Genomic DNA, 13376 nt, shown 5'->3' on the forward strand with positions numbered 1-13376 from the left:
TGTTGCTAAGGAAATGCAAAAGTTTACTTTTGTTGATTCTACTGAAACTTACATAGATCTGTCCGGTATCCCATGGTGATCAAAACATAAACTAGTTGCTATGGAGATAAAACAAACAGAAAAGCCGCCATTTTGAAAATAGGGATTTTTCCATCTATTTGTCGCATTCAGCTTAGATCAGCTTTACAGACAGAGAAAGTGGGGAGTCAGGGGTGTGTAATGGCAAATTTTTAAATTCAATGTAGCCACTGCATATCTTATCATGTGAGAAAGATATAAACATGTATCAGAAAGTTTGGACTCAATAGAAAGGCACTTTGTGGTGTTCGTTCAACCACCATTCCTGATGAAAGCTTGTTTTATTGCAGTGTGAGCAATTACCATGTCCTTGCATGTGAACCGTCTTTGTTAAGCCTCGGTAGGGGTGGGCCAAGAGCACCGCTCCCTCATGGGGGAGATAGGCAGGAGTCAGGAAATGAGTCGTGAGTTGAGAGCACTTACAGTGAGTGAGTGCATTTGGCACGGCTGCAGCAGCCGCTGCCGCTTTCATTCACGGGTCATTTCAGACTTCAGCTCGGTGGCCTTCCAAGCTGCAGGTTTTTTTTTATTTTGCTGAGTCAGAACAGAGAGAAAAAAGTCATAACTCTTGGAGGACAGTGCAGGTGGGGAACATCTTCACTACTGCAGCAGCTCTTTCCGTCCCATGAAATACATTATTCAGTTTCTTTTCCTTGAAACATCTGCACACAATAATATCTGCAGCGTCACAAGAGCCTTCAAGAGCAAAAATTGCCAGATTTTCACCTGCACCGGCACTGAAAAACAATGAGTTGATAGTGAGTTTTTTCTCCTCGTCATCAGCCGGCTTTGAGTGTGAGGCAGGATGTGTTCAGCAGCAGAAAGGAGCAGCTGCTGAGCAAAATGCCAGTCGGTGCTTCATGCACATTGAAGGAAAGCGAAGCGTTCTGAATGAGATCATTTGGAGCCAAATTCAGCACAGTGACAAGTTACAGGAACTTTTTTTTTCACTCAGTGATGCTTTGATTTCCTGCGTTGTAGAACAGGTGTGCACAAATTACGGCCCACGGGCCGGATCAGGCCCACATCCACATTTGACCCGGCCCCCACACACTATCTGAAACGATGATTGAGATCCACATCGAACGTGACTTTTTATTCCACCGTTCTGGAGTCTGAACTATGATGGGGAGATGAAAGCCTGTTTATTGATTTTATAGGGATTCACCTTAAAAAAAATCTTTATTATTATTAATTTTCTTTTGTATTTTTTTTTTGGATGTCTATAGCTCTACAGCTCTTTCAGCTATAAATATGTTTATGCTAGCTTTATCGACTGTTTTGGCAATTACTAAAGATTTTTATGCTAATTTGGAGTTTAGCTAATATTTTAGCAACATGCTAGCTGTTTTGGCTAATTTAGGGTTTTTTTATTCTTTAGGCTAATTTAGAGTTTAGCTAATATTTTAGCTACATGCTAGCTGTTTTGGCTAATTTAGGGTTTTTTTATTCTTTAGGCTAATTTAGAGTTTAGCTAATATTTTAGCTACATGCTAGCTGTTTTGGCTAATTTAGGGTTTTTTTATTCTTTAGGCTAATTTAGAGTTTAGCTAATATTTTAGCTACATGCTAGCTGTTTTGGCTAATTTAGTTTTTTTTTTTCAATTTTTTAGGCTAATTTGGAGTTTAGCTAATATTTTAGCCACAGGCTAGCCGTTTTGGCTAATCTAGTTTTTTTTTTTTATTCTTTAAGCTAATTTGGAGTTTAGCTAATATTTTAACAAAATGCTAGCTGCTTTGGCTAATTTAGTTTTTGTTTTCAATTTTCGGGACTAATTTGGAGCTTAGCAAAACTTTGATCTTTATACTAGCTGTTTTGGCTGAATTACACATTTTACCAGTTTATTAGGCTGACTTGGCACTTAGCAAATATTTCAGCTACATGCTCGATGTTTTGGCTATTAACATTTTTATTCTGTTTTTTAGGCTAATTTGGCATTTCGCTAATATTTTAGCTAGCTATCAGCTTCAACATTTTCAGCTATTAGCTTCAGCCATTTCAGCTATCAACTTTATGATTTTCAGCTATTAGCTTTAGCAGTTTTAGTTATCAATTTCAGCATTTTCAGCTAATAGCACTAGCATGCATTCTCAGCTGCCACTTTTAGCTTACATGCTAGTTACACGCAGTTAATGCTATATATCTAGCTGTTTTAAATGATTTAGTATGATTTTATTCTATGAAGATTACAGAAATGAATTATTTAAAATTTGACTATGTGTGGCTTTCTGGGAAAACCATAATTTTTTATGTTTAGGCTGTGATTGTTATATTTTTTCTGTTAGCCTACAAACCGACCTCGGCCCTCTATCAGAGAAGAAAACAGTTATGTTGCCCTCACTAATAAAAGTTTGGGGACCCCTGATTTAGAGGGTCAGATTGACTACACAATAAAACGACGCAGCCATTGTTTGTGTTTCATCTCAGATCTGGAAGGATCGATAGTTTTGTGATTCTGACCTTGGATCCATCCAAGCTTAAAGTTCAGAAAACTGTCCAACAAATCTGCTTAGCACACGGGCAGTAGCAGTTTAACTAGTTTGAAATGTGGAGCGTCTGTATCAGTGATTTACCGCCACACGCGTCAGTGGTTCTTTATATGTGGAACCACGTCGGATCAGGGAGGAAATGTTTTATTAAAGCCTGGAGATGATATCTGTTTATTCAGATCCTTTTTCCCCTTAGAAAGTGTTTCCTCATATAAGGAATCACATTTAAACAAAAATATCGCCTTCCTGAACTTGTCGACAGCAAAAGGAGTTCATTCAGAGCCAACACTTGATAATGTCTGAAGACAGGATCCATATATCTGTCGAATTGAGAAATAAATCCCACCCAACGTGCCGGTGAGTCACAGGCAGATCCCATTTCGGAGGCATCAAAAGCTGCTGAATTGCAGATGAATGGTCTTGAGTCAAAGGCTATTTGCATAACTGGGAGAGAGTAATGCTGACTCTTGCTGGAACACAGACAGATGGCTTTAATCCCATTAAGTGATGGAAATTGTGGGGATAGAGTAGCAACTGATCTGCAGCAAAGCATGAAGCTCTTTTATGTTCGGCGCGCTGAACCTGGCTGCAAAACCCTGCAGGGGCGATCATAAAGGTGACTTATGCGTTACCAATCAAATTGGAATGGAGTCAGGGGGTCAGCCGGGCTGATTGCGTCTCTGGAGGCCGCTGGCTGCTCATCACGATGCAGCTGAATGGCCCGTTTCTTGTGTGGCGTGTGGAGTAATTACATGAAATGGTTGCGTTTCCACATCAAGGACGGTTAGACGGCAGGAAAACCGGAGAGATTATGTAAATTACCAACATCAGAATGGCCTCAGAGGAGCGGCGTCCTTTCTGTGAATGAAGGTCTTTGCGATTAAACCCCGTGGAACTGTTTCAATCCGAAGGATTCATAAACACCTTCCAGTCAGTTAGAACGCCGCACGTCTGTGTTTGCATGATTTCACAAAGGTGATTTGTCGATAATTAGGAACTTCTATGAGTCAAACATGGTGTAATATCTGACTTTGAAAAGGACGTGCGTCACGCCTCCAAAAAAATGATCACTTTACAGCGGAATGCCTGGTATTAATCTTGAAGAACATTTCTGCTCTGCCCGGCTGGAGAAGATCTATTGCCCCATTCATCCATCTTTACGACATTTAGTGACACTAATTCAGCATTTTTGTCTGTCTTTTCACACAAGCCAGCTTGTAAGGTTTTGATCTTTCATTCTGTCTTTTTATGGTTCTTGTAGCTGGATTTGAACAGGGAAATGAGGTTTTGGACATTAGATCTTCAGTGTAAACCAACAATGACAAAATACACAAACTTTATATGCACAAAAGTAATTTAGAGTTAAAAAGTCCAACTTTTCTGGACCACAACAATTCACTTTGGCCTTGTTCCCCCTTCAGATTCTTATTCTTTTATACCAATTATGACTTTTTTTTGCTATTTAATTTTGAGATAATCAGATTAAATTGGTTCATGGGTGGAGAAGAAGATACAAAATGACGTTTGTAGAAACATCTAAAGGTTAACACAGTTTTTTACCATATTTTGTCATGAATAGAATAGAATAGAATAGAACATACTTTATTAATCCCTTTGGAAGTCCTCAGGGAAATTCAGGAAATTCAGATGACATCAGTTGCTTGGTAATAAAGACTGATTAAAAGTGCCAAGAACATTGCAAGAACATAAAAACATTTGATCAATGGTTTAAAAAAAAATCAAAACAATCTGACTTGGTAACAGTGGTAATATTTCCTCGCAAGATTAGATACAAAGCTGGCAAGTGCACTAAAACAATCTGATTTATCCTTTTTTTAATTTTCAAAATATTTTAAAGTTTTAAAAACATTATAGGCTATATTTATTCCTTTTTTAAAATCTGAATTGTTATCTTAATTGTTTTTGCAGAAGAAAAAACCCACTGTATAGAACTTTGGTCAATGTTTTTTTGCCGTGTAGTTAACCATCCTACCACTAGGGGCAGTAGAAAATCTTATCTTGCTCATTTTAAAATGGATGCTGCCATAAAGTCTTTTGGAGGGAAAAGTTTAGCCAATTTTCAAAACTTCATGATGTGAATAGCTCATTTATTCTTATTTTTTGCTAAATGGCTACTTTCTGTATTAAAAAAATGCAAAATTAGCTGATAATTAATTTGATAACATTCATTTATGCATAATTAAGTATTATTTAACTATTAAATAATGTGTTACTAGACATTATTATGTGTCTTATTTAGCGCACTAGTAGCAGTTTACTATTCAACCTTACCTAATGCATAAAAATCATTAATTAAAGTGTCCCAAAGCAATTGCTTAGTGTTAAAAGCATCAAGAACATATTAGTTAACATATATGCAAAGCCTTAATAATCTCAGCAATCTAAGTAATCGTTGGTGTTTTGGAGTTTGGAAGCAGAAAGTAATGTTTACTCAATGATTTTAGCCTTACTTATGTTATTAAAGGGTACCTAATTATAAACTGTTACCATTAATGCCGTTACACCATGTTAGAAATGTGTAGATCAAATTTGAGCGGGGTAATAAAGGGCATTCGTGTCAATATTTTTGCATAAATCAACATTAACAAATCATCTGATGTATCATAACTGATTGACTATTCTTTATTTTTTATTTAATTCTCCATACTTATTCTTGGTGCAGTGCGATTCATGTGTTGTCCTTCCGGAGATTGAGAGACTCCAGGTGGACTTTCTGTGCTCCTGTCCTAGCCGTGGACCGCGCCTCTGGCTCGTCTAGTTCTCCATACTTATTCTTGGTGCAGTGGGATTCATGTGTTGTCCTTCCGGAGATGGAGAGACTCCAGGTGGATCGTCTGTGCTCCTGTCCTTGCCCGTGGACCGCGCCTCTGGCTCGTCTAGTTCTCCATACCTCGTTTTGGTGCAGTGGGATTCATGTGTTGTCCTTCCAGAGATGGAGAGACTCCAGGTGGATCGTCTGTGCTCCTGTCCTTAGCCGTGGACCGCGCCTCTGGCTCGTCTAGTGCCCCCAGCTGTCCCCTAGTTCCATCTAGATCACAGGTGTTGAACTCCAGGTCTTGAGGGTCGGTGTCCTACATGTTTTCCAACCAACCTGTCATTGAAGCTCCTTACTGGCCAAGCCCACCTGATCCTGGTAATCAGCAGCAGATAAGGCAGGGTTTCTGGAAAACCAGCAGGATTTGAGGCCTAGAGTTTGACACCCCTGATCTAGATAAAGAATCGTCTGTGCTCCTGTTATTAGCAGTGGACCTCGCCTCTGGCTCGTCTAGTTCTCCATATCTCGTTTTGGTGCAGTGTGATTCATGTGTTGTCCTTCCTTCCCACTGCCCTCCGAGGAAGCGGGAGAGATTCCAGGTGGCTTGTCTGTGCTCCTGTCCTTGTCCATGGACCTCGCCACTGGCTCATCTTCATGTGGACATCCCAGAGGTTTCTTATTTTTTTGGTACCAGAATCTATTTTTTTAGTAGTTTCCCCATTACTAAGAAGAAGGGACTAAGAGCAGGGATGCCTCATTTAATTTAGTCTGATTAGCTTAGTTTAGTAATCAACAATTGTTTATATTTTATGTTTTTGGACAAGTCCATTGAGACAACACATTTGTGTTGTGTAATTGGGCTATATAAATAATATATTTATATATTTTTAAAAAATGAATTTTCTATCTTTACAGTGTTAAAAATTCTACTATTAACTTTTGTGCAATCAGATCTGCTGTAAAAAAGAGACATATTTCTATAAATAAAGTCATTTTCAATAGATGCAGCAGTGACAGCATCCCCAAACAGAGTAGAGAGCATCTTTGAATACTGAAAAAAGACTCTTTAACGGATGAATCATGTCACCATTGATCAATGGCAAACGTTACTACATCCAAATGAGGGAAGTCAGCTTCCAGCCCTTAATTTGAAAGGATAAGTCTGTGGAGTCCATCTGCCATTCTGTATAAATCCCTCTAGAGAGCAAAACTGAAATAAAAGAAGCCTTTTTGGATATGAGATGATGTCTAAGAACGGCATATGTCTCCCCCTGCTGATGAAACACGGATCTGCAAAATTCAATTCACTCTTTAAAATAGACTTTTTAATAATTTTTTTAGACCAGTCAATCTTCAACTGACATGATTTCGCTTTACAAAATTTTCAAATGCTGTATCATAAATACATGGCAGTCTCATATATATACTTTTTTTTTGTCCATGCACACTTCAAAGGTCCCTTGCTATTGTAAGAATAAATTTGAACTAAAAACGTGGCAAACATCTGCAAAATTCAAAGGAGCTTAACATACAATCGCCTCCATCTGTACATAAAAAGGCCGCTTTGGTGAAGAAGCTAATAATAATGATCTTGATCTTACATTGCAATTGAGATACTCGTGAAATATCAATCTTATGATGAATCCACAGTGAAAATGTAAAATAAAATTGATATTTTTAAATAAAAAAAGAAAGAAGAGAAGTGCATTTACCAAAATAAAAGAGCAGGTATGGAGTGTGGTGGGTCAGACAGTCGTTTTGGTCGGGAAAGCTGTGTAAAAATAAACAGGAAGACTTGGAAATCGTCTTTTTGTGCTTCTATCGTCCCTTCTTTCTGAACCTCATGCTCTCTAGCTTTGTTCATAATCTCTACAAGCTGCACAAAAATCCATCTTTAGCTTCACTGCCAGTCTGCATCGTTGTCATCCTCGGCCTCGGATGTGTCTTCCTGACTGCTGAGCTCGGCCATCTGCATCCATCCGTTACCGCCCAGATGTCTCGCTGCTGCAGCGGCGGCGGCAGAGGCCGCTGCCTTCCTGGCTTGAGCCTGAGCGGCGGCGGCGTGCTCCTCCTCCTCTTTCTGACGCAGCGCCGCCGCCTTCTTCTCCTGCTCGGCGTGACTTTTCATGTGGGCACTGCGACTCTTGACTTTGGAAAACACCCTGAAAGGATTCAGGTTTGGCAGAATTAGAGTCAAACGAAGCATCACTGAGTTCTAACAGTTATTCAACATACCTGCCACATTTCTTGCACGGAAACACTGCGTTGGGATCCTGAGGAGGTTTTGGCGGCGGTTTGGCTTTCTTCGCTGTGGGTTCGGCCCGATTTCTGGGCGACACTGTAAAACTTTGAGGCTCCTTTTTTATGGCTTCTGGCTCTTTGAACACCAACACCGTCCCTGCCTAAGAAAATGAAATAAAACATTGCTATTTGTCATTATCTTTAAAAGGCAACTTTGATGGTATTTGCGTTTTTGTGGAGTTTTGTGGCATTTATCTCATGATGGGAGGACGTATATAAAGAAAATTAAGCTTAAAGGGTGACCAAACAGGGAAGTTGGAGGCTGACTCCGCCCACAGCCGAAATGTGAAACTCCAGTCAGAGGGGCGGGGCTTGGGGGCAGGACTGTTATCATTACTGGAGCAGCAGATCATGACGTGAAATTTCTGAAATGATGTGGGAGTTAAATGGTTTGATCAATCGCTAAATTCACGTGTAATACCTGAATTCAACCTGTAGGGGGAGCGCAGGAATAAAAAAAATGTATTTTACTTTGTCAAAAATTTTAAGAGAATCTGGCTACAGAGAAAAAATATGGCCCCCGAAAATTCAAAAGCATTGAAAGCATTGTTTTAAGCTTTCGACCTTTCTCCCCGTTTTTTTGCCGTTTTTTTTCTCAGACACTCTCTGTCATGGAAGAAAAAAAACAAAAAAAAAACAAAGCGGCATTTCTCCTGCTCAGATGAGCTGATTCACTCGGAAAAAAATGGCCTTTTAAAATATAATTTCTGAAAGGGTTTCCCAAAGTTTAAGAAAATTTCCGCTAAAGTTACGAAATTTCTGCTTCCGCTTACAGACTGACTCTGGCGCCATCTTGCGTGTGACCAGAGGTCCCTCAAAAATTTGGCAAAAACCAACAGACCACACTTTTAGAGCCCCATTTATACAGATTAACAGCCAAACAAAAAAAAGGTGGCCAATAAGAACCAGATTTGAAAAGGATGTTTTTGGTTTATCCACTTATAGATGACTAATCAATGTTTTTCTAATCTGAGCACCAGCATGTAAAGTGTGTGAAGATTTGGGTGAAGGAAAGGGCGGGCGGGGTTGCTCTGTCCCATCAATCACAACTCAAAAACATAAAATTTCTAACGAATGCAGAACTAATTCCTAGAAAATGACAGTTTTTTTTGGCTAAAAACGACATAATTCTAATTGAAAGACCGCTGGGTTGTAGTTGTACTTACATAGTCGTGAACCCGGAGCGACCGAGCCACCGTGCTCTCATGGCTTTCATACGACTTTTCTTTCTGCTCTTCATCCTCCTCCTCTTCCTGAGTCTCTTTTGGAAGCTGTGAGCTCTGTAATCACACCCGACACGTTCAGGTTCACCGAGTTCTCGCTCGATTTTTATTCCCCCGTGACTTCGTGTCACCTTTAAACCACTTTGTTATCTCGGTGGTTTTTGTCAGGAAAAAATCAAATGTGTGAGTCTGACTTCACAGTTAAACTGTAGATAATTTTCTAGATCCTAAATAAAAAAAAAGAGTTTACCTTAACCTCCACCACAGCCTCTGAGTGCTTTCCTGTGGGGGAATCTGGAGGGCCGAAGGTTAGGATGCTGTTACGACCGATCTTCACCTGCTTCTTGTACGTATAGTAGAACTCCACACACTGAGCCACAGTCTTAGTCCGGACCTTCAGAAAGAGCAAGAAGTGAGTAAAGTCAGTAAATTCTGTCATGACTCTATGAGGGAGCTTCTATTGGTTATGGGTTATATGTGAATAAAAAAATGGTGAAAGAAACATCCACAAATCAAATAATTCTTCATAATTTTATAGAATAATTAAAAAATAATAAAACAGACCTGGAAAAACAAATGACACATTACTGACTGTATGGATATTTTAAGCTTTAAATATGTAATTAGTTAATAGGAGATTAAAATAACATCCTAAATGTGGTTCTAATGAGGAAAACATGACTAAATTGAGGGATGGAGAGTATAAATGGCAACCTAAAAGTCAGGATCGATGTTCAAAGACACCAGAACTTTAGCTTTAGTGCAGAGGTGTCGAACTCAATCGCATAAGGGGCCAAAATCCAAAACACACCTTAGGGGGCGGGCCGAACAGGATAAACATTAATTGAACACTCTAAAACGAATTTTTAAAACCTTAAAACCGTAACTTTTTAACATAATTATAAACTAGATATATAGCATTACCTCCAATAATGCTAGTGTGAATGATGTAGGATAAATTTGGCAACTGAAGATGCTGAAATTGATAGCTAATAAATGCTGAAGCTAAAATATTAGCGAAATGCTAAATTAGCTTAAAAAATTTGAAAAAAAAAAAGCAGCTAGCATGTAGCTATAAAAAATAGCTAAACTTCACCATAGCCGTAACCCTTTCGCTCTCCTTAGTTTGTTTACATTAAAAATTGGGTCATCTGAACCCCACAAGACAGTGCACTGAACTTTTTTTTTTCCACTGATTTTTGAGTTTCACTAATGTCCATGGCAAACATAAAATCCTGTCAACATTTGTCCACATTTGTCATGGAAGCAATCACACATCAATATGTGGTTGGAGTCATCTGGACCCCAAAGAGAGCGGAAGGTTTAAAAAATGGGGAAAAAAATTGCTAAAAGCTAGCGTGTAAATATTAGCCTAACTCCTAAACAATTTAAAAAACTTAAAAAAAGCTAAAATCAGCCAAAACAGCTACTTACTAAATTCAAAAATAGTCCAAAAAGTTAGCAGAATGCCAATTTTTAAGACTTTAAAACTGTATTTTTTTTTTTACATAATTATGAATAATAAATAGGCAGGAATATTATTCTCCAGAATAAATAAACTTTATTTTTGTTGTTTTCCACTTAAACCCCAGCAGAAATACTTCTTAATTTACCAAAATAAAAGCAGAATGAACTTGCTTTGGTAAAAATGACTTGTACATGAGAAACGGTTGCAGTGCTTAACGTTGTGATCATTAAATAAAATGATTTTTTACCATTGTATTCCAATGAAAGGTATAGTAATATTCAGGTAGTTTTTGTCGTTAAAATAATTGTGAAAAACTGTTCTGGTACAATCTTGAGATGTAATGCGATACGCATCATATTGTGAGGTATTGACAGACTTTTGCAAATACACACTCCAGTGTCAAAGGTTTGAAACAAAAGAGAAAAGTGTCAAAATGTTGATGTCTGCTTTAAAAAAAGTGTATAAAGTTCATGTAGTGAGGGTTGTTACAGCCTTAAAACATCTATAATTATTGTAAAAAATAAATAAAGTTGACTACTTTGTAGATTTCACCTTCCGCGGGTTAATTTTAGAACTGTGAAGTTGTGAAACACGGAGGAGGTATGGCTATGGTTTGGGGCTGTAATCTCCGATTGGTTAATTTTTGATGAAAGAAATCAATGAGAGGGGGACCGACACTTTGATCCACTTCTGTACACGGCTAGAGAACACAAATAAGAACAGAGTTTTCTCAACACAGACTTCCAACCACAAAGAGGATGTGACTTTTTCAGCTTTTTCTAGTTTTTTTGGAACTTCTGTAAAGTTTTACACAATTTTCCTGTTTGCAAAAAATCCATTAATACCATAAGAGTATGTTTTCTCTTAAGTTACTCTTTAATCTTTTCTTTTGAGATTTTTTATAACACTTACCAGCGTCTGCACCAGGAAGAAGTCCTTCCTGTAGGCAGAGATCCCTTTATTGAAGTAACGCTTCTCTTCTCTCGTCCATCTGTCTGAGCCTGTAAGGAAAACAGATGATGAGTCTAAACACTTCAACCAGACAGGAAGTAAGGGAAGTGAGGTGACGGCAGAGATGTGCCGTTTCTGCACCTGAGTAGTGATAATTTTTCAGATGATGGCCATCGGGGAAAATCGGCTCCTGAAGCATCAAACGTTCCAGTGTTACCTAAAAAAATGACATTCAAAGGAGTAAAGTTTCCACGATGGAATATAACGGAGATCATATCTGCAAAATCAATTTACTCACGAGAAAATTGCCTCCACTTTCATGTAAACAGTGTAAAACCAGCTCCTGATTGGTCCCTCCTCCTTCCAAAACACTCGAACAAGCTAGATTCATAAAGTGCTCCACTGCAAAAAAAAAAAGAAACGAGAGAAAACGCTTGAACTTCGGAGTAAAACCGTCAAATAGAGCAAAGAAATTACACATATGGGTTTAAATTATCCAGGAAGGTCAGATTCTCTCCTTAAATAATAAAGCAGGACCCTAAAAAAATAATAAAAAAAAATTATTTAAAAGAAAACTGAAAATAACATGAATAGTGAAACACGGTGGTGGTTCCATGATGGTCAGGGCTCATTATGCAACTGTATGCATCTAAAAAGGAAAAATTTATGATTAGTGTGAGGAAACTGAAGCACAAATGAGCTATAAGAAAATTCAGCATAACTATTGACTGTATATGACAACTCTTCCTTCCTGCTCCAAACAGGAAGTACAATAACTCAAAATCCTATAGACTTCTATTGAGAAATAAACAGCTATTACTCAGTCAGGTATTTGTCAGAATAACCATTTTTGCTCCACTACCTTTTTTTTAACATGTTCTTGTTAATCCTATTTTTTTTGCAATACTTCTTTTTATAGAACAAGTTATTAAAGTTATGAATTGGCCAATCAGAGGCAATAACATTCGAAACAATTGATCCAATATGGCGACATCCAAATCTACTGAAGAGTGGTAACTAAATCTCCTTAATTTTCCAAGAAATTAAAATGTTGCTTAAAAAAAGTCGATTTTAGAGATTAGACTTTGCAGATGTCTGGAAGATAGTCATCCAAAGATTTTTTTCTAAACAAGCTAAACAAAGTGCTGGATCCAATCATAGTAGAAGAAAATGAAGTGTCCGGGAAGAAAATGTGAAAGAAAAAGATGTTCTAGCAACAGAAATGCAGGTTTGAGATGATTGTTAAGCAAAGGACGTTCAAGAATTGGAAGGAGCATCACAAGGAGTTGACAGAGGAATACTAGACTCTGGCTTGACTCGGTCGAGAAGCTTTAACTGGAGGAGAAAATTTAATGAAAGTACGTTTTATTTGGAAAGTTTCAGTCTGGAGGAGAGGTCACAAAACCCAAGCTGATTGGAGAAGTTTCCACAGCCAGTGGTGGTTTGGCCGCCATGTCATTGTGTTGGTTCACTTGGTTCTCTGAGGTTCATACCAGACAGGAAATTCTAGAGCCCTTCTTGGAGCTTCTGCTCATCTCGTGTATGGAGAAGATATTTTTATTTTCTAGCTGAACTTAAGTGACCTACTGCAAACTGTGCTCGACTACATAGAGAAGTCTAATGACCTGAACCTAAAATCTATGTGCTGCTGTCAAGAGGATACATATATGAAGTTTAAAAAAAAAAATGACATTTGCGCTTAAAAAATATCCCTTTTTAATTGGTTTAGACCGGGGGTCGGCAACCTGCGGCTCCGGAGCCACATGCGGCTCTTCAAGCACCCCCTTGCGGCTCAGTGGCGCTTTTACAAAAATGTTTGAGAATAACAAAAAATTTTGGAAGGAAATATATTGTAGCAAATTGGGTGGGAGCAGAGCCAAGCAGATGGCTGGCAGGTTTGAATCCTAAGATCACTTGTGTCCCTTACATGGTACGACCCAAGTGATTGGAGGAAGACGCGTACACGCAGGCCATATAAATCAGTTGGTGTCAACAACTTGACTACCATTCTTTTAACAGTACAGAACCACAGAACAGCCGACACTGTGAGGATACTCACTCATACACACACCACTCTCACTCATGGTGC

The 13376-nt window shown here is 38.4% G+C and overlaps 1 protein-coding gene across 1 annotated transcript; it reads right to left on the reverse strand.

Moving 5' to 3' along the window:
• Positions 1 to 6642: 6642 nt before the first annotated feature.
• On the reverse strand, positions 6643 to 11936 carry LOC112138339 (mitotic deacetylase-associated SANT domain protein). Its single transcript, XM_024260898.2, has 7 exons — positions 11586 to 11936; positions 11429 to 11504; positions 11249 to 11337; positions 9119 to 9262; positions 8812 to 8925; positions 7580 to 7746; positions 6643 to 7506 (listed from the first exon to the last, which is right to left on the reverse strand). The coding sequence occupies exons 1-7, from the start codon at positions 11766 to 11768 to the stop codon at positions 7245 to 7247; spliced, it is 1035 nt and encodes a 344-aa protein (XP_024116666.2). The 5' UTR covers positions 11769 to 11936; the 3' UTR covers positions 6643 to 7244.
• Positions 11937 to 13376: the final 1440 nt, after the last annotated feature.

Source organism: Oryzias melastigma, unplaced genomic scaffold, assembly GCF_002922805.2.
Source record: "Oryzias melastigma strain HK-1 unplaced genomic scaffold, ASM292280v2 sc00583, whole genome shotgun sequence".
Taxonomy (NCBI): Eukaryota; Metazoa; Chordata; class Actinopteri; order Beloniformes; family Adrianichthyidae; genus Oryzias; species Oryzias melastigma.